Consider the following 22,655-nt stretch of genomic DNA (forward strand, 5'->3'; position numbering starts at 1 on the left):
CTTCTACTGCTTTCCCAGGCCATAGCAGAGAGCCGGATCAGAAGTGGAGCAGCCGGGTCTCGAACCAGTGCCCACATGGGATGCCGGCGCTTCAGGCCAGGGTTTTAACCCGCTGCGCCACAGCGTCGGCCCTTCTGACTGTATTTTAAGAGAACCAACAGGTTTGCTTACGGAACGGATATGGGGTGTAAAGAATGACCCCAAGATTTCGTTCTGATTAGCTGCAAGGATGGAGTCGGCTGAGGTGGGGGGCCCCTAAGAGGGGCAGGTCGGAAAGGAACCTAGAGCACTGTAAGCAAGCATGAACGAACGGCAGTGAAGGGCTCCATCACCGAACGCCCTTTCTCTGAAGAGCAGAACAAAAGACCTGTCCAGCACGGTGGGTGCCTGTAGCCCCGCAGGACCGCCGCTCTGACAAAGAGGTGGCGGTTCCTTTAAGAGGGTACCGCCCAGCCGGCGAAGCCCCGCCCAAAGAGGACCACGTGCCATCTGCCGCGCAAAAGGGGCGGGACCCGGGGCTGTTTGAAAGTCGGGCGCGCACCGGAGGGCGGCGGTTCGGCCAGCGGCTGGGATGTCGGTGTTAAGGCCGCTAGACAAGCTGCCCGGCCTGAACACGGCCACCGTCCTGGTAGGTGCCGGCGGCTCCGCTCTCCCCGGCCTGCGCCTCAGCCGCGCGGTCGCGGGGCTCTCTGAGGTGCCTGAGGGAGCCGTTCCGGCGGGAGCGGGGTAGGCGGGAGAGCCACGCTCTGAGCCAATCAGAGGGGCGACTGGCCGCGACGGAGGGACGCGCCCGCCAATCGTGCGCGGGCTGCCTCCGTCCCGGCTTCCAGTTGGTGGGCGGGGCAAACCAGAGCTTGGGTTTCCCGCGACTGGGGGTCCGGCGCCCCCAGCGGGCGGTGGGCGTGGGGGTCGGGCGGTGGGCGTGGGGGCCCGGCGGGGCTGGGCGAGCGCGGCTGCCCGGGGGCTGCGCAGCTCCGTGCTCCCCCGGGGTCCGGGGCGTGGCGCCCGCCGAGCTCTCCGGGAGGGGCCCGCAGCGCCCGGGGCTCAGCTGGGCGCCCCCTGTCCCGGCAGCTGGTGGGCACGGACGACGCTCTTCTGCAGCAGCTGGCGGGCTCCGTGCTCGAGACGGACTGCGCCTCGGAGCTGAGGGTGTAAGTAGCCGGGCTGAGGCCGGCGCGCGCGTGGGGAGGGGGCACAGCCCGGCCCGGCCTCCGCGGGGTCGCCCGCTGGCGTGGGGCACAGGTTCGGGTCCCCGGCTCCCGGCTGATGCAGCTCCCGGAGGCGACGGCTCGAGCGGTGGGGCCCCCGGCCCCCACGTGGGTGACCCAGATGGAGCTCCTGGCTCCTGGCCTCCAGCCTGTCTTTTTGGGCATTTGGCAGGTGAACCAGTGGGAGGGGAGTCTGTCTCTGTGTCATAAATCAGCTGTCCGCCTCCTTTTTTCCAGTTAGCCGCTTCCGTGGACAGCGCGCCCTGTGAGCGAGAGCTAGCAGAGTGGACGCTGTTAGCGGTCCGGGTCCATGCGGGTGGCTGGAGACTCAGGGAGGCCTCGGAGGAGAGGGGTGGTCGAGGTTTCAGCGCAGTAAGAACGGAAGGCAGGAATTCCCCAGGAAACGTGGTGAGGCGAAGCTGAGCTACAGTTTCCGTCCTCCCCAAGCTCGCGTGAAATGAGCTGGGAAAATGCGAAAATCGGCCAGCAGGACTGACGGCATGGCAAAACATTCTGGCGTGGTTTCCTGCCAAGCCTGTTCCTACAGCAGAGCCTGAGGATCCTTCAGGACCCCCGAATGGGGGAAATACTAGAGAAGTGTGTTTTGTTTTCTTTTCTAACTGGTAGGAAGTAAGAACGGCGCTGCTTGGGTCAAGTGACCGTGTGCACGTGGAAACCAGACTCATGGAAGATGTGCACCAAGCTGCCCAAACTGAGCAAAAACCATATGGAAAGAAATGTCATGGGGACCCCCCCCCTCAAAAAAAAGGCAAATCACACGGCGTACAAAAACCTGGTGAGGAACCGGTCTGGGGGCTGGCACTACCGCCTACATTGCCAATGGCCCATATGGGCTCTGGTTCCAGTTCCGGCTGCACCATTTCCGATCCTACTCCCTGCTGATGTGCCTGGGATAGTAGTGGAAGATGGCCCAAGTCCTTGGCCCCTGCACCTATATGGGAGACCTGGAAGAAGCTCCAGACTTTGGGTCAGTGCAGCTGCAGCCATTTGGGGAGTGAACCAGCAGATAAAAGACCTCTCTCTCTCTGCCCCTCTCTCTCTCTCTCTGCCCTCCCCGCCTCTCCGTAACTCTGCCTTTCAAATAAATGAATAAATCTTTTTTTAAAAAAACCCATTCTGAAGAAAGATACAGAAAAGGAGGAAGAAAGCTCCACTTTTAGTGCTCTATGCTACTGAGAAATTTAATAAAGACATGAATTAAAAAAGGTTGAGGCCAGCACTGTGGTACACTAGGTTAAGTGGTCACCTTTGATACCAGCATCCCGCTTGGGCGCTGGTTCAAGTCCCAGCTGCTCCACTTCTGATCCAGCTCCCTGCTGATGGCCTGGGAAAGCAGTAGAAGATGGCCCAAGTGCTTGGCCTCCTGTAACCACGTGGGAGACCCAGAAGAAGCTCCTGGCTTCAGATGGGTTCAGCTCCGGTCATTGCAGCCATTTGAAGGGTGACCCATCGGATGGAAGACCTCTCTCCCTCTCTCTGTAACTCTGCCTCTTAAGTAAATAAATAAATCTTTAAGAAAAAAGAAAAAGGTAAGGGACTGGCATTGTGGCTCAGCAGATCAAGCCACTAACCAACCACTAGGACTGGTCGAGTCCTGGCTTCTCTGCTTCCAATCCAGCTTCCTGCTAATGCACCTGGGAAGACAGCAGAAGATTCATCAACTGCTTGGGCCCCTGCCACCCATGTGGGAAACCTGGATGGAGTTCTAGGTCCCTGGCTTCGGCCTGGGCCATTGCAGCCATTTGGGAAGTGAACCAGTGAATGGAAGATCTCTCTCTCTCTCTCTTTTTTTTTTTTTTTTGGTAAAGATTTATTTATTTATTTATTTGAAAGGCAGAATTACGGAGAGTGAGCGAAAGACCTTCCATCTGCTGGTTCACTCCCCAAATGGCTGCAATGGACAGAGCTAGGCCAATCCAAAGCTAGGAGCCAGGAGCTTCTTCCGGATCTCCCACGTGGGTGCAAGGGCATGAGGACTTGGGCCATCTTCTGCTTTCCCAGACCACAGCAGAGAGCTGGATTGGAAGTGGAGTAGCCAGGACTCGAACCGGTGCCCATATGGGATGCCAGCACTGCAGGCAGCGGCTTTACTTGCTACGCCACAGCGCCGGCCCCAGATTTCTCTTTCTGTCTCTGCTTCTTGTAACTGTAACTCTGCCTTTCAGATAAATTTTTTTTATTTGAATGCAGAATTGCAGAGACAGAGGTCTTCCAGCCGCTGGTTCACTCCCCAAATGGTAACAACAACGGGAGTTGGGCCAGTCAGGAGCCAGGAGCTTCTTCCGGGTCTCCCACGCTGGTGCAGGGGCTCAAGCACTTGGGCCGCCTGCTGCTGCTTTCCTAGGTGGTATTAGCAGGGAGCTGGATCGGAAATGGAGCAGCTGGAACTTGAATCGGAGCCCATATGGGATGCTGGCACTGCAGGTGGAAGCTTAACCTACTGCGCCACAGCACCAGCTCCAAATATTTTTTATTTTTATTTATTTATTTATTTATTTATTTATTTTGACAGGCAGAGTGGATAGTGAGAGAGTGAGAGACAGAGAGAATGGTCTTCCTTTTTGCTGTTGGTTCACCCTCCAATGGCCGCCGCGGTAGCGCGCTGCGGCCAGCGCACCGCGCTGTTCCGATGGCAGGAGCCAGGTGCTTCTCCTGGTCTCCTATAGGGTGCAGGGCCCAAGCACTTGGGCCATCCTCCACTGCACTCCCTAGCCACAGCAGAGAGCTGGCCTGGAAGAGGGGCAACCGGGACAGGATCGGTGCCCCAACCGGGACTAGAACCCGGTGTGCCGGCGCCGCAAGGCGGAGGATTAGCCTGTTGAGCCACGGCGCCGGCCAGCTCCAAATATTTTTAAAAAATTATTTTTTAAAGTTCAAACCCCACATGATAAAGAGGAAAGAGAAGATTGCAGAATTAAGAGTAAAAAGGTAGACAGATCTTAAATGGTATTGTTTTCAGCTAACGTGGGAACAGTAAGGACCAGAGCTGATGAGGTTGAAAGCTTACTTACATAGACTAAAGATTTTTGGTGTTAGCATTGTGGCACAGCAGGTTAAACTGCTGCTTGTGATGTTGGCATCCCATCCCAGAGAGATGATTTGAGTCCCGGCTGCTCCACTTCCCATCCAGCTCCCTGCTAATGCACCTGGGAGGGCAGCAGAAGACGGCCCAAGTGCTTGGGCCCCTGCACCCACGTGGGAGAACAGGATGGAGCTCCAGGCTCCTGCCTTCAGCTTGGCCCAGCTCTAGCTGTTGCAGACATTTGGGGCATGAACCGTAGATGGAAGATCTCTCTCTCCTTCTTCTCTAACACTCTGCCTTTCAAATAAATAATCTTAATTAAAAAAAAAAAAGATTTATTTATTTTTTTGAAAGAGAGAGGTCTTCCACCCACTGGTTTGCTCTCTTAGTGGTCAGAACAGCCAGGGCTGAGCCAGGAGCTTCATCTGGGTCTCCTTCATGGGTGGCAGGGGCCAAGCGCTTGGGCCATCTTCCACTGCTTTTCCCAGGCCAGTGGCAGGAAGCTGGACTGGAAGCGGAGCAAGCGAGACACAAACCTGTGCCCATATGGGATGCCGGTGTCACAGGCGGTGCCTTTAACCACTGCACCACAGAGCCAGCCCCAAATAAATAATCTTTAAAAACAATCTGTTGTAAGTTAAAAAAATAGTTTACCCAAAGTTCATCTACTTTTTTCAGTTCTTCTTTAGTTACTTTGCTTCTGTTCAAATTAATACTGTTTTTCTGTTTTTAGATTATACCTATTGTCGAAATGTATAGGTTTTATATATGTATATATAAATATATATGTGTGTGTGTGTATATATATATGGAGAGGTTTAGGGAAGTGTTCTAGGGGCTGGTGCTGAGGTTCGAGTCCCGGCTTCTCCACTTCCCATCCAGCCTCCCTGCTGATGGCCTGGGAAAGCGGTGGAAGATGGCCCAGGTCCTATACCCATGTTGGAGACCCGGAAGAAGCTCCTAGCTTTGGATGGGCCTAGCTCTGGCCATTGTGGCCACAGGGGAAGTGAACCAGCAGATAGAAGGCCTCTCTGTCTCTCTCTCTAACTCTGCCTCTCAAATAAATAAGTCTTAAAGAATAACATTATAAAAAAAAAATAAAGTCTTCTAAACTTAATAGTAATTTCCAGGTGATTGGACTCGGGTGTGTGTATTCTCAGCTTTGGCGTTTTTTGTACTTCTTGGTATTTCTTGAATTAAAATCTTGGGGAAGGGGAGACGGAAAGGGACAGAAATAGATGCTTCAAGAAAAGCCTTCCAATGTGTGTTTGACAACCAGAGGAACCTAGATGAGAATGATCTACCCAAGGTCACATGGTTGGTAATTCACAGAACTGGGATTGAACCTGTGAGACGTCCATCTCCCATAGGGTCTCAAGCTTAGCCCCCGAATGTCAGAGTCCATACCCTTTCTCTTTTCTTTTTTGTGTCTGTAAGATTGATTTATTTTATTCGAAAGGCAGAGTTAAAGGGAAGGACAGAGACAGAGATTTCCATCCACTGGTTCACTCCCCAAATGGCCGCAACAGTTGGACCTGGGCTGGTCCAAAGCCAGGAGCTTCCTCCAGGTCTCCCACGTGAGTGCAGGGGCCCAGGCACTTGGGCCATCTTCTTCTGCTTTCCCAGGCCATAGCAGGGAGCTGGATAAGAAGTGGAGTGGCCAGGACTTAACTGGTGCTCCTATGGAATGCCGGCACTGCCGGCAGAGACTTAACCCAGCACGCTGCACACCCTCTCTCCTGAGCCTGGTCTCCATTTCCGGTGGGCAGCATCGCTGGCACAAGTGATGTCTTGTTTCTAAACCTGCCTCCCGTCAGGGGGTTACTAAGAGCGCCCCTCCTGGCAGAGGGGATCAGGGGTGATCAGGACAGGCGGCTCCGCCCGGAAGAGGCCTTGGCAGCGCTCCCTGCCCTGTGAGGCGGGCACGTGTGTGTGTGTGCACCTGTGAGGCGGGCACGTGTGTGTGTGTGCACCTGTGAGGCAGGCACGTGTGTGTGTGTGCACCTGTGAGGCGGGCACATGTGTGTGTTTGTGTACCTGTGAGGCGGACACATGTGTGTGTGTGTGTACCTGTGAGGCAGGCACGTGTGTGTGTACCTGTGAGGCGGGCACGTGTGTGTGTGCACCTGTGAGGCGGGCACGTGTGTGTGTGTGTACCTGTGAGGCGGGCACGTGTGTGTATGTGTGTGTGTACCTGTGAGGCGGGCACGTGTGTGTGTGTGTACCTGTGAGGCGGACACATGTGTGTGTGTGTACCTGTGAGGCGGGCACGTATGTGTGTTTGTGTACCTGTGAGGCAGGCACGTGTGTGTATGTGTGTGTGTACCTGTGAGGCGGGCAAGTGTGTGTGTGTGTACCTGTGAGGCAGGCACATGTGTGTGTGTGTACCTGTGAGGCGGACACATGTGTGTGTGTGTACCTGTGAGGCGGGCACGTGTGTGTGTGTGTACCTGTGAGGCGGACACGTGTGTGTGTGTGTACCTGTGAGGCGGACACGTGTGTGTGTGTGTACCTGTGAGGCGGGCGAGTGTGTGTGTGTGCACCTGTGAGGCAGGCACATGTGTGTGTGTGTACCTGTGAGGCGGACACGTGTGTGTGTGTGTGTACCTGTGAGGCGGACACGTGTGTGTGTGTGTGTACCTGTGAGGTGGGCACGTGTGTGTGTGTAGAACTCTACTGTTTTGTTTTCCAGCCACCTGGCCAGGTCCCTCCCTCTGCCCTCCAGCGTGAATCGGCCCCGGGTGGACCTGCTCGTATTTGTGATTAATCTTCACAGCAAATACAGGTGAGAGCCAGAGGACCCAGATTGTTGGAGCTCCAGCAGACCTGGCTAGGTGCTTGCCGGGAGAGTGACCTCCCTTGTGATGGGGGGGAAGGAGGCTGGGAGGGGCCGCCTATGGCAACCTGGAGGGTGAAGAGGGAAGAGCCAGTGGCCAGAGCAGTGTTTAAATCCCAACAGTGGCATCTGGTGTTCAGCTCTCTAAAGCCCATCTGTGCACCCGAAAGCAGGTGCAGTGATGAGCAACAAACCTCCTGCCCTCCTTGTCCGCTTGAGGGAGGAAGCTGGACCTGTGCGCAGGTGGTCCTGGACCTGGGACACGTACCATGAAGGCCCGACCAAGACCTCTGATGGCCAGGACCAGGGTGGGGGCCCAGGGTAAACTTTGTGGTGCAGGTCACATTCGATTCAAAACATCACGAGTGAGAAGGCGTCAGCCAGGTACAGATGGGACTAAGTCCCTCCTGGGGGGCCCACTGAGGTTAGGCAGGGCTCAGGGTCCAGCACAGAGCCCACACAGATAACTAGGCCTGCCGTGGGGGCTAAGGGAAGGCAGTGAGGGGAACAGCGGGGAACCCAGGGGCTTGGAGACCCCTGATTCATGCAGCCTGCTGTGTAGAGGGAGCTAGTCGGCAGTGGGGCTGGCGGGGCTGGGAGAGGGTGGCCCTGCCTCAGACCTGGTGCCCTTCAGGTGAGCCTCTCTGTCCACTGCAAGGGCTCCGCAGCAAGCGGCTTCTGCTGTTCCAGAGGACAGCGGATTCCTTGTCAGTCCTGGGATGCAGTGGCGAGAGGCTTGGCCGGGGAAAAGAGCGTTTGCAGGCAATCGACTTCATTGCTGTGACTACAAAGAAAAGCGCTTTGGCGATACGCATCTGCATTTTAGGAAGACACTGTGACTGTGTTTAGATATATATATATATATGTATATTTAAGATTTATTTGAATGTCAGAATCACAGAGAAGGGGAAGCAGAGAGAGAGAGCTCCATCTGCTGATTCACTTGCCAAATGGCCACAATAGCCAGGGCTGGGCCGGGCTAACACCAGGAACCAGGAGCTTCATCCAGGACTCCCATGTGGATGTGGGGGCCCAAGGACTTGGGCCATCTTCTGCTGCTTTCCCAGGCACATTAACAGGGAGCTGGATCGGAAGTGGAGCAGCCGGAGCTCAGACTGACACCCACATGGGATGCCAGCCCTGCACGCAGCTGCTTAACCTGCTGTGCCTCAGTGCCGGCCCCAGCCCTGCTCTTCCGCTTCCAGGATCTGTCCTGTGAAATACTCGCTTGCATGTGCGAGGATACGATTAAAAGAATGTTTGTGCTGCATTCTTTGTAATAGTGAAAAACGGGAGACCACTTAAATGCCCGTCTCTGGAGACGGCGACTGTGGCACGCCGTGGAGTCGCCCTGAGGAGTGTAACAGATTTCTGTGTTCTGGAATGGAGTTTGACAAGACGTGGGACCCAGCAAGCTCCTTCCCTGTACCACTGCCTGTTTGCAAATAAATAATTCCAGAATCACCCCAGACTATTGGCAGCAGCGACCTCTGAGGAGCTGGGGGTGAAGGACGCTGCTGAGAGACTTTTACTTTTGGCATTTGCATCCGTGTTCGGTTATCTCATAAGCATGACTCACTGTGTAATTAAAAGTAGCTTAAAGCAGCTTACAGGAAAGTGTGTTCCTCTGGGCCCGCTTCCTGTGACCCTGCTCGCACGCCGGCCACCGCGGGGTCGGAGGAGGGGAGCTCGCACTTTCCACATCACAAGGTTCTGTCCCCTGCTTGTTTTCTCGCCTGGCCGCCTCAGCCTGCAGAGCGTGGAGAAGTCCCTGCACCACGTGGACGCCAGCTTCTTCCTAGGGAAGGCGTGCTTCCTGGCCACAGGTGGTAAGTGCACTGCCCGCCCGGGGAGAGCCGTAGCTGGCGCGGGCTCCGTGCTTGGGTGGCCTGGTGGCTGAACGCAGGCCCGGGAGCCCCACCTGCCGGCGGTGTTTCTAAAAGTGGAACTGAGCAGGTAGTTCTGCTGTCGCTGAGCGTGACCTCGTGACCCCCTGTGGCTTTCGGAGTAAGATCCAGACGCGAACGGGCGCAGAGTGCGTCTTGCAGTTTGGCCTCTGCCTTCTCGTCTACTCTCACTTCCTGTGACTCGTTCTCTGCTCTGGAGACCGTGATGGTGGCCGTGGACATGACCACAGCTGACCTTTATTGAGCTCTCACCGGGTGCCACGCATTCTGTGTAGTTGCTTGGCTTTTCCTGTTAGTCTTTGAGGTAGATGTTTATAGGAAGCTGAGGTTCAGTGACTTGCCCGAGGCCCACACCTACAAAATGGCAGAGCTGAGATGGGCACGGGGCTCGTCCCCCAGGCCTCATCCCCCGATGATGCCTGCCTGCTTCTCTCGGCTACCTGTTTCCCCTTCTTTGTCTGGCTGACCCCTCCAAGTCCCTCAAGACCCAGCTGCAGTGTCCCCTCCGGCACTGGCGACATCTGTCTGCCTCCCCAGCCCACTGGAGAGGACCCAGCACGGATTGTTCGCAGGAAGCCTCGGCGAGTGAGTGCCGGGTAACGCCTAGATGGCAGTGCGTCGGCTCTGTGGTAATTCAGGGGCGAGGAGCTCCTGTCGTCCTCGAGAACTGAGAGCACTCAAAGCCGTCAGCCTCCTTGTGTGGTTTGATGAGCTGTAGCACCCAGACGAGGTGACATGGAATTGTCACTGCATTGACCCGTAAGCCTGAGACCTGGGTGGGCTGGGAAGTGAATTGCTGGCCCAGTGCTTCCTGGGGCGCGGCCCGCAAGGCCAAGACTGCAGCCTGTAGCTGTCGGCTTCCTTGCAGCTGGGCGGGAGAGCCACTGCAGCGTTCATCGGAACACCGTCCTGAGGCTGGCCCACACCTACCGAAGCCCCGTGCTGTTCTGTGACCTGGAGGTGAGAACGCTGATCGCTTGGCCGGTGTCGCACTCGCGTAAGAATACGATGGGCACATCAGGAGTGCTTGCTGAGGGGTGGGCATCTGCTGTAGTGGTCAAGCTGCTGCTCGGGCCTCTTGTATCTCGGCAGAGGGCCTGGGCTGGAGTCCTGGCTCTGCTGCCCACTCCAGCTGCCCACTAACGCTTCCCTTCTCAGGAAGCAGATGGTGGCTCAAGTAGTTGGATGCCTATGGCCCACGCGGGAGATCCACACACAGTTCCTGACTTCTGGCTGTGGCCTGGCGCAGCCACAGCTGGGCATGTGGGGAATGAAACCAGGGCATGGGAGACCTTTCTCTGTCTCTCTGCCTTTTAGATAGACAGACAGACAGACAGGTAGATGATTGCTCATTGAAGAGCCACTGATTGCCCGAGAAAGATGGCTCCTGATGTGAAGGGAGGCTCCAGACCTGGCTTGAATCCTGGCTTTTCTGCCCCTGGCTGAGACTTCGGGCTGCAGAAGGGATGGTGTGCACGCACCCTGAGTGCATCTCACGTGCCTGTGGGAGCAGTCGTCCTGACCTGGATTGCAGACCCAGTGCAGTCCCAGGCCAGGGCAGGGCACCCAGCAGGTGAAGATGTCTGAGGGGTGGGTGAGTAGATGGTTGCGTGGGTGCACATTGTGCTGGGTCTGCCCTGACCAGCTTCTGTTGGTTTCTTACATAGTGACCCTGACTAGAGGGGCAACTGGTGAGTTTTGCTCTTTGGCTCTCGCTGACTTCTGAGAGTCCTTGGCAGGAGTGGAGGTGCTCGCTCAGGGAAGTCCACAGTGCAGACCCTGTGGGGCTCCCAGGGCCTGAGCTGCCCCACCTGGGCCCCAGGCCTGTTCAGTTGCCTTGAGCATCTGTTTATTGGTTTCATCTGTAAAGTTTACATTTCTGTTCTGGGTCTGGCAAAGCAGTACCATGCAGAGAGAGCTGAGGACAGGGTTCCTCCCCACAGCGGGCACCAGGGGCTCTTCTGAGGGCTGTGGGCTGGCCCCTGTCTGAGGGCACAGTCCAGAGGATTTGTGAACAGCTGCTGCTTGTTTTCTAGAAACCTCTCAGTGAAACCGAGCAATGTATGTGTGAGCAGGAGGTATCGGTCGTGTCAGCAGCCAGTCGCCCGCAGGAACGGCACCCATTGCACGTCGCATTCGGATTGGGCGCGAAAGGCCTGCACCTAGGCGGCCTTAGATCAGTGCCCTTAGATCAGGCGCACCTGCTACTCTCACAGTTCTGTGTTTGATGACTGTCGTAAGCATCCCTGACGGGAACAGTGCACAGTCCTTGTCAGGGGACCCTGAGGCCAGGCACACCCGGAGCACCTGCCCGTGCCAGGCTTTCCTCACGGGGATCATCTGAGGGAAGTGACACTCACAGAGAAGAGGCGGCTAGCCCCCGTCACCTGGCTAGTCAGTAAACAGCCCCAGGCTGGTGTGGTGCTCTCTGCCGTCGCAGTCTGGACCGTGGCCGTGAGCAGGTCACCTCACTGGCACAGTGTTCTCATCCGAAGGAGCATTGTAGTCTTTGCTGTGTAGCTCAGGTGTATCTGGGTGCCAGGGCCTGGGCTTCCCCGGGCGACAGGTGGTGCAGTTCTGCGGGTGGCCATGAGATGGCAGGCCACACCACGCCCTGGGTTCTCTTCCAGCCTGTGGCCACCTGCTTGAAGCTGGAGCCCACAGGGGCTGCAGAAACAGCTGCTCAGAGCCCTCCTGTGAAGCCCCCCCATCTCTGCGTCCTCATCCCTCGCCCCGTGTTGTCCTTCTCAGGGCCTATTCCACGTGGTCGAGAGAGCCTCGCCGTATTTTGAGACGTATGTGTGTGTGGCCGGAGTTTTATGGATGAGGGACACGTGGCCCGCGCCGTGACGCGGTTGCCTGGGTCTGCTGCCGGAACCCCGTGCTGGCCCCTGGGAACGCACATGAGGCAGAGGGTAGCACCGCCTGGGAATCTGCTGAGACATTCCCTGGCCTGCGAGTTGGACCACCACGTGGGACACCCACATCCCACGTCAGGACGCCGGTTTGAGTCCGGCTGCTCCACTTCCAATCTGGGTGTTGCTAGTGCGCCTGGGAGGCAGTGGACTGTGGCTCAGGTACCGGGTCTCTGCCACCCATGTGGGAGACCAGATGGAGTTCCTGTCCTGGCTTCCATGAGGCTTTGTCCCAACTGGTGCAGCCGTCTGGGGAGTGAACCAACTGAGAGAAAATCTCTCTTGCTCGTCTCTCTGTCTCTGACTTTCAAATAAATCCTAAAAATATATATATAATAATAATGGAGCCTAGTGGGACAGATGTACTGTGTGATGCACACAGCAGCAGCAAGACTGGCTGGGCTTTGGAACCCTGGCAGTGGAATGATTGAGTCCTTCCTGAACTTGGAGCAGGGTCGTGATGGGCCCATCTCGAGGGTGACACGTGAGAGGCGGGAGGCAGTGTGCAGCCCGAGCGGGAGCAGCAGCCCCCTGGAGATCAGTTTCAAGCCAAAGCCAGGGAGCCTAGAGTGAGATTTGCTGAACAGGTAGTTCTTGTGCATCCCCAGTGTGCGTGCCAAGCACTACTCCAGGCGCCAGGGACCCAGTGTGGAACAACCATAGACGTTCCATCTCCATTCCAGTGGAAACAAGCAGGTGAAGAAGTAGAATACACAGGAGGAGAGAAAATGGGGACGTGTCGGGTGGCGGTAAAGGGGCGAGACTCGCCACCAACAGGACTTCCCGGTGGACTTGAGGGGGCGGAGAGCAGGCCGGGTGCCCTGCAGCGCGGGTCACTGGAAGAGCACATGGCAGCGGAAGCCACGAGCAGGGCCCACGCGTGGAACCTGCCCGTGTGTTCCAGGGGTGGCAGGCAGGTCTGGTGGGCTGAGCTCAGCGAGCAGAAGGCAGAGCAGGAACGAGTCTGTGGCTGGGGGCAGGGTAGGACCTTGTGGGTCTCTGCAGAAGCTCTGACTTTGACTCAGGAAAACTGGAGCCACTGGAGAGCCTGGGCCCACGGAGGAACGTGGCTTTTCAGTGGCTGCTCGGAGGCCAGCGCAGAGATGAGAACGGTGTGGAGGCTCTCCCTGGAAGAGATGAGTGGCCTGGGCTCTGTGTGGCCCACAGACAGGGAGACAGGTGGTGGCGGCACTGGCTGTATCCAGGGTGGGGCTGACAGAACGTGCCGGGGGCCCAGATGGACAGAGAGAAGAGTCGGGGGGCAAGGCTGAGCTTCCTGGCCTGAGCGGAAGGCGGGTTTGCCTTTGGCAGAGATGCGGAAGGGCAGGAGGAACAGGTTTTGGGGGCCCCCAGGGCTCTGTTGTGGACACCCTCAGACTATGGTGTGTTAGTCACCTAGGGGGAATCCAGTGGCAGCTGCCTCCATGCGTCGGCCGTCGGAGGCAAGGTTTGGGGATGTAGTTGGGTGTCAGCAATTAGATGAATGTAAAGCTGTGCAACTGAACGAGGTCACCTCAGCGTGGGAGAAGAGATCCGAGGACCAAGCCCTGGAGCCACCGCCTGTGAGGGTGGGCGGAGGGGAGGGGCCTGGGTGAGCCCGGGGAAAGCGTGCCAAGGGCTGGGTTGTTGGCTCAGCAGCTAGGACACCACTGGGGCTGCCCACGTCCAGCATCGGGACACCTCAGTGAGTCCTGCCTCTTCCTGCTGCTCCACACCCTGGGAGGCTCGAGTACTTGGGTCCCTGCCACCCTTGTGGGAGATCCAGGTGGAAGCCAGCTCCTGGCTTCCCGGGCCCAGTTCTGCGGTTGCAGGCATTTGGGGAGTGAACCAGTGGATGGAGATCTCTATCGCTCTTTTATTTATTTATTTATTATTTGACAGGTAGAGTTATAGACAGTGGGAGAGACAGAGAAAGGTTTTCCTTCCGTTGGTTCACCCCTCAAATGGCCACTATGGCTGGCGCTGCGCCAATCTGAAGCCAGGAGCCAGGTGCCTCCTCCTGGTCTCCCATGCGGGTGCAGGGCCCAAGCACCTGGGCCATCCTCCACTGCCTTCCTGGACCACAGCAGAGAGCTGGACTAGAAGAGGAGCAACCGGGACTAGAACCCGGGGCCCATATGGGATGGCGGCGCCGCAGGCGGAGGACCAACCAATTGAGCCACGGTGCAGACCCTGGAGATTGCTATCTCAATCTCTCTCCCTTTCAAAACAAACAAAAAAAAGCTCAATAAAATTTTGTTTAAATGTCAGGGAGTGTGAGCAGCCTGCCAGATCTGCCAACCGCACTGGCGCAGGAGCACCGAGAGCCACTCGTGCATTTCTTAGTGATGAACCCACGGGTGACAGTGGTGGGAGAAGGGTAGGGGGCGTTGAGGACGTCCCAGCCTTGGATCGAGTGGACCATGCTTCCCAGCTAGAGAAGGCACGGGGCAGGGCGGGGGCAAGGCCAGGGGAGACTCCGGCCTTGAGCGTTTGTTCTTCCAGCGTGTTTACGGTCTCTCACTTGCTCAGCGCCAGTCAGTGCCAGCGCCTCAAACAGTCTCGTTGCCCTCCCTCACCCCTCAGCTCCCCTCTGCCCACCAGCCCTTCCAAGCCCCTGAGGAGGGGACTCCTTATCCACACTGAGGGACACTCTGTCCACCCCACTTTTCCATCCCCGTGCGTGTCTCTCTCAGTCCCAGACAAGTGAGCCTTCGGGGCGCAGGCTGCCTGGGCATTGGCTCGAACTGACCCGGCTCATGGCACGTGACCTCTGCAGCCTTGCTCGCTGAGCCTTGGTGTCCTCTTGAGCAGGAGTCCCAGGCTGGGGTATCCCTGGAGGTTATTGGAAGAACAGGGTAGGCTAAGGGGAGGGAAGCTGCTTTGTGAGGTCGTGGCCGTGCTGGGGCCTTGGTGCCCTGAGCTGCCCCTCAGCGCTGGCCCCAGCTCTGCCCCTGGCAGCCGTGGGAAAGGGCTGGCTGCCCCATCCTGTCTCACGCCCTCCTCTGTTCTTCCCTGCAGGTGGAAGGCTTCCGAGCCACCATGGCGCAGCGCCTGGTACGCATGCTGCAGATCTGTGCTGGCCACGTGCCCGGCGTCTCGGCCATGAGCCTGCTGTCCCTGCTCAGGAGCTCCGAGAGCCCCTCCCTGGAAGACCTGTGAGGGCCTCTGGGCCTGGGGCTGCCCCCTCTCCCCCCAAGCAGCCTAATGCCAGCTCCAGGAACAGTCATGGTTGGGGAAGAGGGTCCTACCTGGTCCACGGTGAGCTGGGCAGGCACAGAGAGGGCCCAGCTGCTGATCCAGCCCCACTCCCACGCTCCCCACAGCAGATCGGGTCTCATCGTCTGACACGATACGTCTTCACTGAAGAGTTTGTTTAAACAAAGGGTCCGTGGCCAAAAACAGTTTGCAACCCCCGGGTGTCGCCCAGCACTGTCCCTTTGCAGGTGAGGAGCTGGGCCCTGCCCTGCAGAGCCTGCTGGTTGCTTCCTCGGGTGTGAGTGGAGATGGTTCTGCTCACTTCGTGACGTGGGATATTTTTGGATTTTTGAACTTTTTAAAATTTATTTTGAGAGACAGGAAGAGTGAGCTCCCATCTGCTGGTCAGCTTCCCAGATGCCCACAGTGGCCTGGCCAGGTCAGAGCCAGGGATTCAATCCAGGTCTGCCCTGTGAGTGGCAGGAGCCTAACAAGTGGGGTCAGAGGCCAGAGCCAGGTGTTAAACCCAGGTTAAACTCTGATTTGGGACGCAGGAGACTGAACCTCTGCACTAAACGCCCGCCTCTCGCCGCAGGATTGCGTGAAGTGAGGGTGAGGTCACAGACGACGCCCCAGCTTGCTGGATGATATATTTTGCCATACACCGTGTTCACAATGTCCTGTGCTGTGCCAGCCAAGCAGTCAGTGGACAGTAGCTATTATGTGAGATTATGCAAAGCTCGGTTCAAAAACAGGAGCGAGTCGGGAATGACACCGCTAGCGTCAGGGGTTTGTGCGAAGGCAAGGGTTGGCAGCGAAGGATTGTGGGCGGCACTGCCTGCCTTCTCCTGTGCGTCTTTGGCAATTTTTGAAGATTTTATGTATTTATTTGAGAGACAGTTACAAACAGAGAGAGGGAGAGATAAAGAGATCTTTGGGTGTTTTTTTTTTAAGATTTATTTATTTATGGGGCCGGCGCCAAGGCTCACTAGGTTAATCCTCCTCCTGCGGCGCCGGCATCCCATATGGGCATCGGTTCTAGTCCCGGTTGCCCCTCTTCCAGTCCAGCTCTCTGCTGTGGCCTGGGAGGGCAGTGGAGGATGGCCCAAGTGCTTGGGCACCTGCACCCCATGGGAGACCAGGAGGAAGCACCTGGCTCCTGGCTTCGGATCGGCGCAGTGCCAGCCATGGCAGCCATTTGGGGAGTGAACTAACAGAAGGAAGACCTTTCTGTCTCTGTCTCTCTCTCTCTCTCTCTCACTATCTATAACTCTACCTGTCAAATAAATACATAAATAATATTTTTATTTATGTATTTATTTGACAGGCAAAGTTACAGAGAGAGAGAGAGGTCTTCTATCTACTGGTTCACTCCCCAGATGGCCACAATGGCTGGAGCTGGGCCAATCCAAAGCCAGGAGCATCATCCACGTCTCCCACGTGGGTGCAGGGGCCCAAGCACTTGGGCAATCTTTTACTCCTTTCCCAGGCCATTAACAGGGAGCTGGGATACAAACCAGCACCCATATGGGATGCTGGTCTGCTTAGCCTACGTCAATTCGCCATGCCCTCCCCATACCCACTCCCCATCACTCCCCCGGTCTCTGGGAATTTGTAGAACTGCTGGGATTGGACTCTAAAATCCCATCAGCCAGGTCAGGGCTCCTGCTGCTGCAGGGCAGGGGGCTTGGCAATGGGAGCTCAGGGGAGGAGGTTCTGGTGGGAGACATCGCAGGGCAGGGCCAGCGTTGAGAGCTGGGCCCTGGCCCTCCCCGGCCTCAGACCTCAGGACACTCCCTGCTTGTCGCCTGGGCAGAGCTGGCACCACAGGACCTCTCCTGTGACGGCTCCATCACGGCCAGGCTCAAGCTCACGCCCTTCCCGGGAGGACGGCCGACTTGGGGTTCTTGGCGCTGTGCGAGCAGGGCCCTGGCAGCCTCAGATGGGTCCCAGCATGCTCAGTAAGGGTCCCAGAGCCCAGCCTAGGGTCCCAGCCTGCTCGTAAGGGTCCCAGAGCCCAGCCTAGGGTCCCAGCATGCTCGTAAGGGTCCCAGAGCCCAGCCTAGGGTCCCAGCATGCTCGTAAGGGTCCCAGAGCCCAGCCTAGGGTCCCAGCCTGCTCGTAAGGGTTCAGAGGCACCAGGCGAACTCAGGGCCACCTCGGGCCCGCTGACCGGCTCTGTAGACTGTTTGAGGCCCGCGTGTCGGCCGCCATCTGTGGGCACGTCACGCCTCACAGAGCTCTTCCCACACAGCAGACTGGTGTTTCCTCATTTCACGGTCCAGGAGGCCGAGACCACTGTGGCGGGGGCGTGGCCGCTGTCACTCTGCCCTCGCCCTCGCCTGTTTTCATGTGTGTCTGGTTGCTGAACAGAGGTTGGGGCATCTCCGCTGGCTGGCAGAGAAAGCTGCAGCTTTTGGCACAAGGGAGAAAGGGGCCACCCCGGTGTGGGGCGGCCACAGGCCAGGGACGAGGACTCCCCGGGACGCAAGTGTCTGCTGAAAGGGGTGGGTGAAGTGTGTTGGCCCCAGAGGCACAGGCAGTATCAGCAGAGGCCCCGAAGCCTGGCCTCAGAGGACCCAAGGCTCCTAGGAACCAGCACTGCACCGGCCTTTCAGGGTCCCAGGCTGTAAGGGGTGTGGGGGTGGGGAAGTCTCGGGGAGCTGCATCCTGAGCAGGACAGGCAGTGTGGACACTGTGCCACCTCTGGGACCTGTCAGGAGGAGCCCTCCCCCTCCCCAGCCAGCACGGGCACCTCAGGCCTCTGTGCCACCTGGTGCCATTTAACAAGAGAAGCGGCGTCACATTCTCCAGCCGAGGAGCTGGGAGCCTTCCAAGTTGCGGCGGAACGCGATGCTCTCGCTGCTGCCAGCTCCCCAGCCAGCTTGGCAGGGGCCCTGGAACCACCAGGCCACCCTCTGCGGTGTGGGCTGGCCTGTCCCTGCCTGCAGAACTGAGCAAAGCCGAAGTGGCGGTCAGGTGCCCTCCGGACCTGTCCCCAGGAGGCTGGGGATGGGTGGCCGGGGAGTGTGGTCCCCTTGTCCGTCAGGTGGCATCGTGCAGGAGGAGCTTGCCTGAGGAGGGAGGGGGAGGCCGTTCCGCCAACAGCTTGCAGGAGTTGGTGCTTGGTGCTGGGGGGGGGTGGGGAGAGGCCAGGCGCGGCCACTTGCTGGTGGCCTCACCTCTGCAGGTCAGCTGCCTCAGTTCCCTTATCTGCAGAATGGGGCCAGCGTAACTCGTGCCTTCCACCTGCTGGCTGTGAACGTGTGCAGTGAAGAGGCCATGATTAAAACTGCAAGCCTCAGGTGGCCAGCAGTCACTGATGGTGGCCGGAGAGCCGTGGTCACAGGTCCCAGTGGCCGGGGGCAGGCAGTCACTGACGGTGGCCAAGAGCCATGATCACAGGTCCCAGTGGCCAGAGAGCTGTGGGCACAGGTCCCAGTGGCTGGGGGCAGGCAGTCACTGACGGTGGCTGGAGAACCGTGATCACAGGTCCCAGTGGCCAGGGGCAGGCAGTCACTGATGGTGGCCAGAGAGCTGTGGGCACAGGTCCCAGTGGCTGGGGGCAGGCAGTCACTGACGGTGGCTGGAGAACCGTGATCACAGGTCCCAGTGGCCGGGGGCAGGCAGTCACTGACGGTGGCCGGAGAGCCGTGATCACAGGTCCCAGTGGCCGGGGGCAGGCAGTCACTGATGGTGGCCGGAGAGCCATGGTCACAGGTCCCAGTGGTTGGGTGGCCTGAGGCTGCTGCAGGCCAGAAGCTGGTGTGTGCGTGAGGTGTTCAGAGGGGCAGGGCTTGCTCAAGGTTGAAGGTTCATTTGCTCCTCTGACCATCCGGTTGTGGGCAGCCCCTGGGCCTGCCCCGGGGAGGTTACAGTCACTGTAGCAGGTGGCCCAGGCCCAAATGCTCTCCCCGGTCTGGCGGTGTTTCCCATCCTTGGTGAGGGGGCAGGGTTCTCCTGGCGAGGGTGGGGCACCATGTCTCCTCCGCCTCCCCAGGGCCGGGGTGAGGGGAAGTGGTGTGGTGGGAAAGAACCCCACCTGTGCGTCCCACCACGCAGGGCTGTGGCTGACTCACAGGGTCAGAAAGCCTGTGCCCGCATCCAACTCTGCACGTGCCAGGAGGGAACCCCTTCCCCTGCCACACACACACACACCCTGCCGCAGGGCTCCAGCCAGGGGACCATTTTCAGAAAGCATCACTGGCTTAGCCCCCTTGCGCTCCAGTCTCCTTGGGGCCAGAGGGTGCAGGCAGAGAATCCTCGTGGAAGGACCTCCCACAGACACTTGGGGGCTGCCTGGGCCTGAGCAGCCCAAATCTGTGACTCCTGCCTCAGTGTGGCACTGAAGACCAGGAGAGGGAGTAGCTGGGCAGTCCCCTGCGCCCCAGCCAGGACAGGAGGCAGCCTTCCCTGAGACCCTGAGGACCAGGAGGGAGTAGCTGGGCCATCCCCTACGCCCCAGCCAGGACAGGAGGCAGCCTTCCCTGAGAGCACCCCCTATGCTGGGGCAGGGGCATCCGGAGGCTCCAGGAGCTCACGTTTGGTGGATGCGTGGTCTGTGCCCCACAAGGCCGGCCCAAGAGGGGTCCCCCAGCACTTGGTGCTCTGTGATGCTTGTCCACAGGCCAAGGGGCCAGACCTGATCCCTCACACCTCCCACCCGCCAACTCCCTGTCAACCATCTGCAGATGGACAGGACCTCAGAGGTGTGCACAGTGTGGAGAGCCCACAGCTGCCTGGCCCACCCCTTCCTTTGCTAAGTAGGGCCTGTCTCGTCACTTTCCCACAAGGCGGTGGCCAGTGGTGTGAGCGTGGCGCGGGCTCGGGGTGTACCAGAGCCTTCTCGGACTCCCCTGTTTGAAATCCCCCTAACTCCCTAGGGTCCACCCTTCGGGGGTTTCTCCCAGTACCTGGCACCCCTTGTTCCGCAGTTTATGGTACTCTCCCTGTTTGGGTTTTGGCTCCGTGGTTCCCGGCTGCTCCCCCAGAACCTAAACCAGGGCCTGGCGCTGTGTGTGTTGTCGGTGTTTGGTGAATGGTCAGAGGTGTCTGCCCGTGTTCCTGCCATGTGCCTGAATGAGGCCTGGGGGACAGCCCCCTCCCTGCCCCACCTCATCTGACACCCCTGCTGCCTGGGCCCCAAGAGGAGGTGTGACCTCACAAGGAGAGCCCCATGACCCCCAAGAGAGCAGTGGGGGCTGCCCTGGCCAGGGACCCTGTGCAGTGCTGGGTGGCGTGCAGACCTGTGTGTATGTGTGACAGAGAGCGTGTGCAGTGCTAGGTGGTGTGTGAGCATGTACCGGCACAGGGAGAGCGGTGCCTTGGTGAGCATCTTGGGAGGGCCTGGGCAGGGTTCAGGTCCTCCGTGGAAGGGCCTTCCTGGCTTGGGTTCAGAGGGGCAGGGGGCAGGGAAGCAGGAGCTCCGCCTCTGGATTCTGCTGCTCAGGACGCTGCATAGTGCTGTGGCCACTCCAGTATCCCCTGGGTGTCCATCGGCCACGCCCTTGTTTGTCAGAGCTAAATAGTGACGAGGGAGCTGGAGGCTGACACGGAGCACTCCAGGACCAGGCCAGATGAGGGGGGCAGGGAGGCCGGCCGGGCAACCATACCAGATGACCCCACTTAGGAAATACCAAAAACATCCTTTTCCTGCTCGGACAGAGGGCCACGAGGTGAAAACAGGCCCCTTACTCAGAGATGTGTGCCGTCCAGGGCGTGTGGGAAACAGGCCCATACTCAGAGACGTGTGCCGTCCAGGGCGTGTGGGAAACAGGCCCATACTCAGAGATGTGTCCATCCAGGGCGTGGGGGACGCCGGCAGAGCTACAAATAAAGCACATTTGGAAGTTCAGGGCGCATCCTGGGTCTCGGCATAGTTTCACATCCAGATCCGGGGGCTGGGCCGCCCCGCCCCCAGGGACTGCCCCCCACGGCACTCGGTGCCCTCACTTCCCCCACCCGTCCCGGAAGCATGAAGGGGTACAGGTTGCACTTCATGGTCAGGTGGACCCAGGCCCCGCATACCTGCCGGCTCACGGGAGGGCCCTGCACCCTGAGAAACTTTCTCAGGGCGTTTGCGGGGGAATTTGGGGGACGGAGATCGAGGGAGACTCCCTTTTCCCTGAGAGACGCAGAATTAATCATCGTTTTTCAAAGCGTGCTAGGAGGCGGATTCAATCGAAAGGAGTTTCAGCAACCAAGCCCCTCGCTTCCTACTCAAGAACACATTGAGGTCGTAACTTATTTGAAAACTTGAAAATTTGCAAAAACCACATTGATTTTAGAAAGTTTAACCCTCCTCTCTGGTCGTCAGTGCCATAGGAGAGCCCCGGGCGGTGCCTGCCCAGGGCTCCACGCTGCCTGGTACCCCTCGCCCTGGGCGGCTCCAGCTGCTGGCTACTCCCGAGTTGCGTCCTTTACGATATACTGGTAATAATTTGAAAGAAAAGTGGGGATGGCCGTTTGGTCTGGTGGTTAAGACTCCAGAGCCCCAGCCCTGGCTCCTGGCTCCCACTTCCTGCTGATGTTGACCCCCGGGCGGCGGCGGCAGTGTTGGCTTCAGTAATGAGGTCCCTGCCACCCACGTGGGAGACCTGGACCGAGTTGGCCCAGGATTCAAGCCCGGCCAGAGGCCACTGCGGGTGTTTGAGGAGTGAACCAGTGGATGGAGGCTCTGTCTGTCTCAAATTATTTGAAAAAAAAAATTTTTTTAATGACATAGAAGACTTGAATAAAGAAAGTATTGATTTGAGCTGTTTTTAAAAAGTACATTGAGAGCCAACAATTTCACTGACATGGGTGAAGTCTCTTCTGAACCACTAAGTCCCCAGCAGAGGTTAGGGCTGCCACAACCCCGTTGAGGGGGTCACAGTGAGAAGGTCCGAGGCCAGGCCCCTTGCTGGTCCAGGCCTCGTCCTGGGCACTGGCTGGTTGCGGGCACGCAGGGTGCACCCCGTACACATCTGTATTAAGTGAAGATTCTGGGCTCTCCAGGGCGCTGGCCCAGGGGAAGGACTTTGTTACCTTGGACAGTTTGAACGGGTGGCCCCATCTCTCACTTGGGGCTAGCTCGGCCGCCCGGCTCCTGTGGATTATTCCAGCCCCAGGCCCAAAGGAGCTGCCCTCTCTTGGCCGTAACTTCCCTGCCCCTGGGTTCCTGTGGGGCGAATCAGCCGTCTGGTGCGCAGTCCAGGCTCTGTCCTAGGGACGCTGCCGGCTGAGAGGGGGCTGTGGCCTGTCCTTGGGCCCCTAGAGGGCTTTCAGTGCCCTGGCGCTTCTCCAGGCTCCTGGTTCCCTCCCCCCCACACACCCACATTCACACCCACACCTGCCACCCCACACCCACTTGCAGCTGCGCTGCCGCCTACACCTTCCTGCCGCGCAGTTGCTGGCCCGTGGGCAGTGGGCCAGGGCCCCTCAAGGCTGCCTGGGAGTTTGTGAGTCCTCCGGGTCTCCTGAGCCAGACACCTGGGGGCCAGCCGCTGCATCACCTGTCCCGCGGCGCCTCCTTGCTGTTTATCCAGCCGCACTGCCCCCGTGGCGGATGGAGAGAGGTCCCCTCTTTTT

The 22,655-nt window shown here is 58.4% G+C and overlaps 1 protein-coding gene across 4 annotated transcripts; it reads left to right on the plus strand.

Annotated features, from left to right (window-relative positions):
* The first annotated feature begins 512 nt into the window (after window positions 1–512).
* On the plus strand, window positions 513–22,052 carry CENPM (centromere protein M). Of its 4 annotated transcripts, XR_009866939.1 has the most exons (7): window positions 513–628; window positions 1,072–1,151; window positions 6,944–7,036; window positions 8,837–8,916; window positions 9,863–9,954; window positions 14,910–18,491; window positions 18,579–22,052. XR_009866939.1 is itself a non-coding variant. In XM_062202767.1 (6 exons), the coding sequence occupies exons 1-6, from the start codon at window positions 572–574 to the stop codon at window positions 15,048–15,050; spliced, it is 543 nt and encodes a 180-aa protein (XP_062058751.1). In that variant the 5' UTR covers window positions 513–571; the 3' UTR covers window positions 15,051–22,051. The 4 variants fall into 4 exon arrangements, 3 of the variants coding, with proteins under 3 accessions (XP_062058751.1, XP_062058752.1, XP_062058750.1); XM_062202767.1 differs by having other exon boundaries at window positions 14,910–22,051; XM_062202768.1 differs by lacking the exons at window positions 14,910–18,491; window positions 18,579–22,052 and adding an exon at window positions 11,746–11,859.
* The last annotated feature ends 603 nt before the right edge of the window (window positions 22,053–22,655 follow it).

This window comes from Lepus europaeus, chromosome 10 (assembly GCF_033115175.1).
Source record: "Lepus europaeus isolate LE1 chromosome 10, mLepTim1.pri, whole genome shotgun sequence".
In the NCBI taxonomy this organism is placed as follows: Eukaryota; Metazoa; Chordata; class Mammalia; order Lagomorpha; family Leporidae; genus Lepus; species Lepus europaeus.

Coding starts and splice junctions, on each gene's coding strand:
- CENPM (XM_062202766.1), top strand. CDS start 572: ATGTCGGTGTTAAGGCCGCTAGACAAGCTGCCCGGCCTGAACACGGCC. Junction 629..1,071: donor TGAACACGGCCACCGTCCTG/GTAGGTGCCGGC, acceptor CTGTCCCGGCAG/CTGGTGGGCACGGACGACGC. Junction 8,917..9,862: donor GTGCTTCCTGGCCACAGGTG/GTAAGTGCACTG, acceptor GCTTCCTTGCAG/CTGGGCGGGAGAGCCACTGC.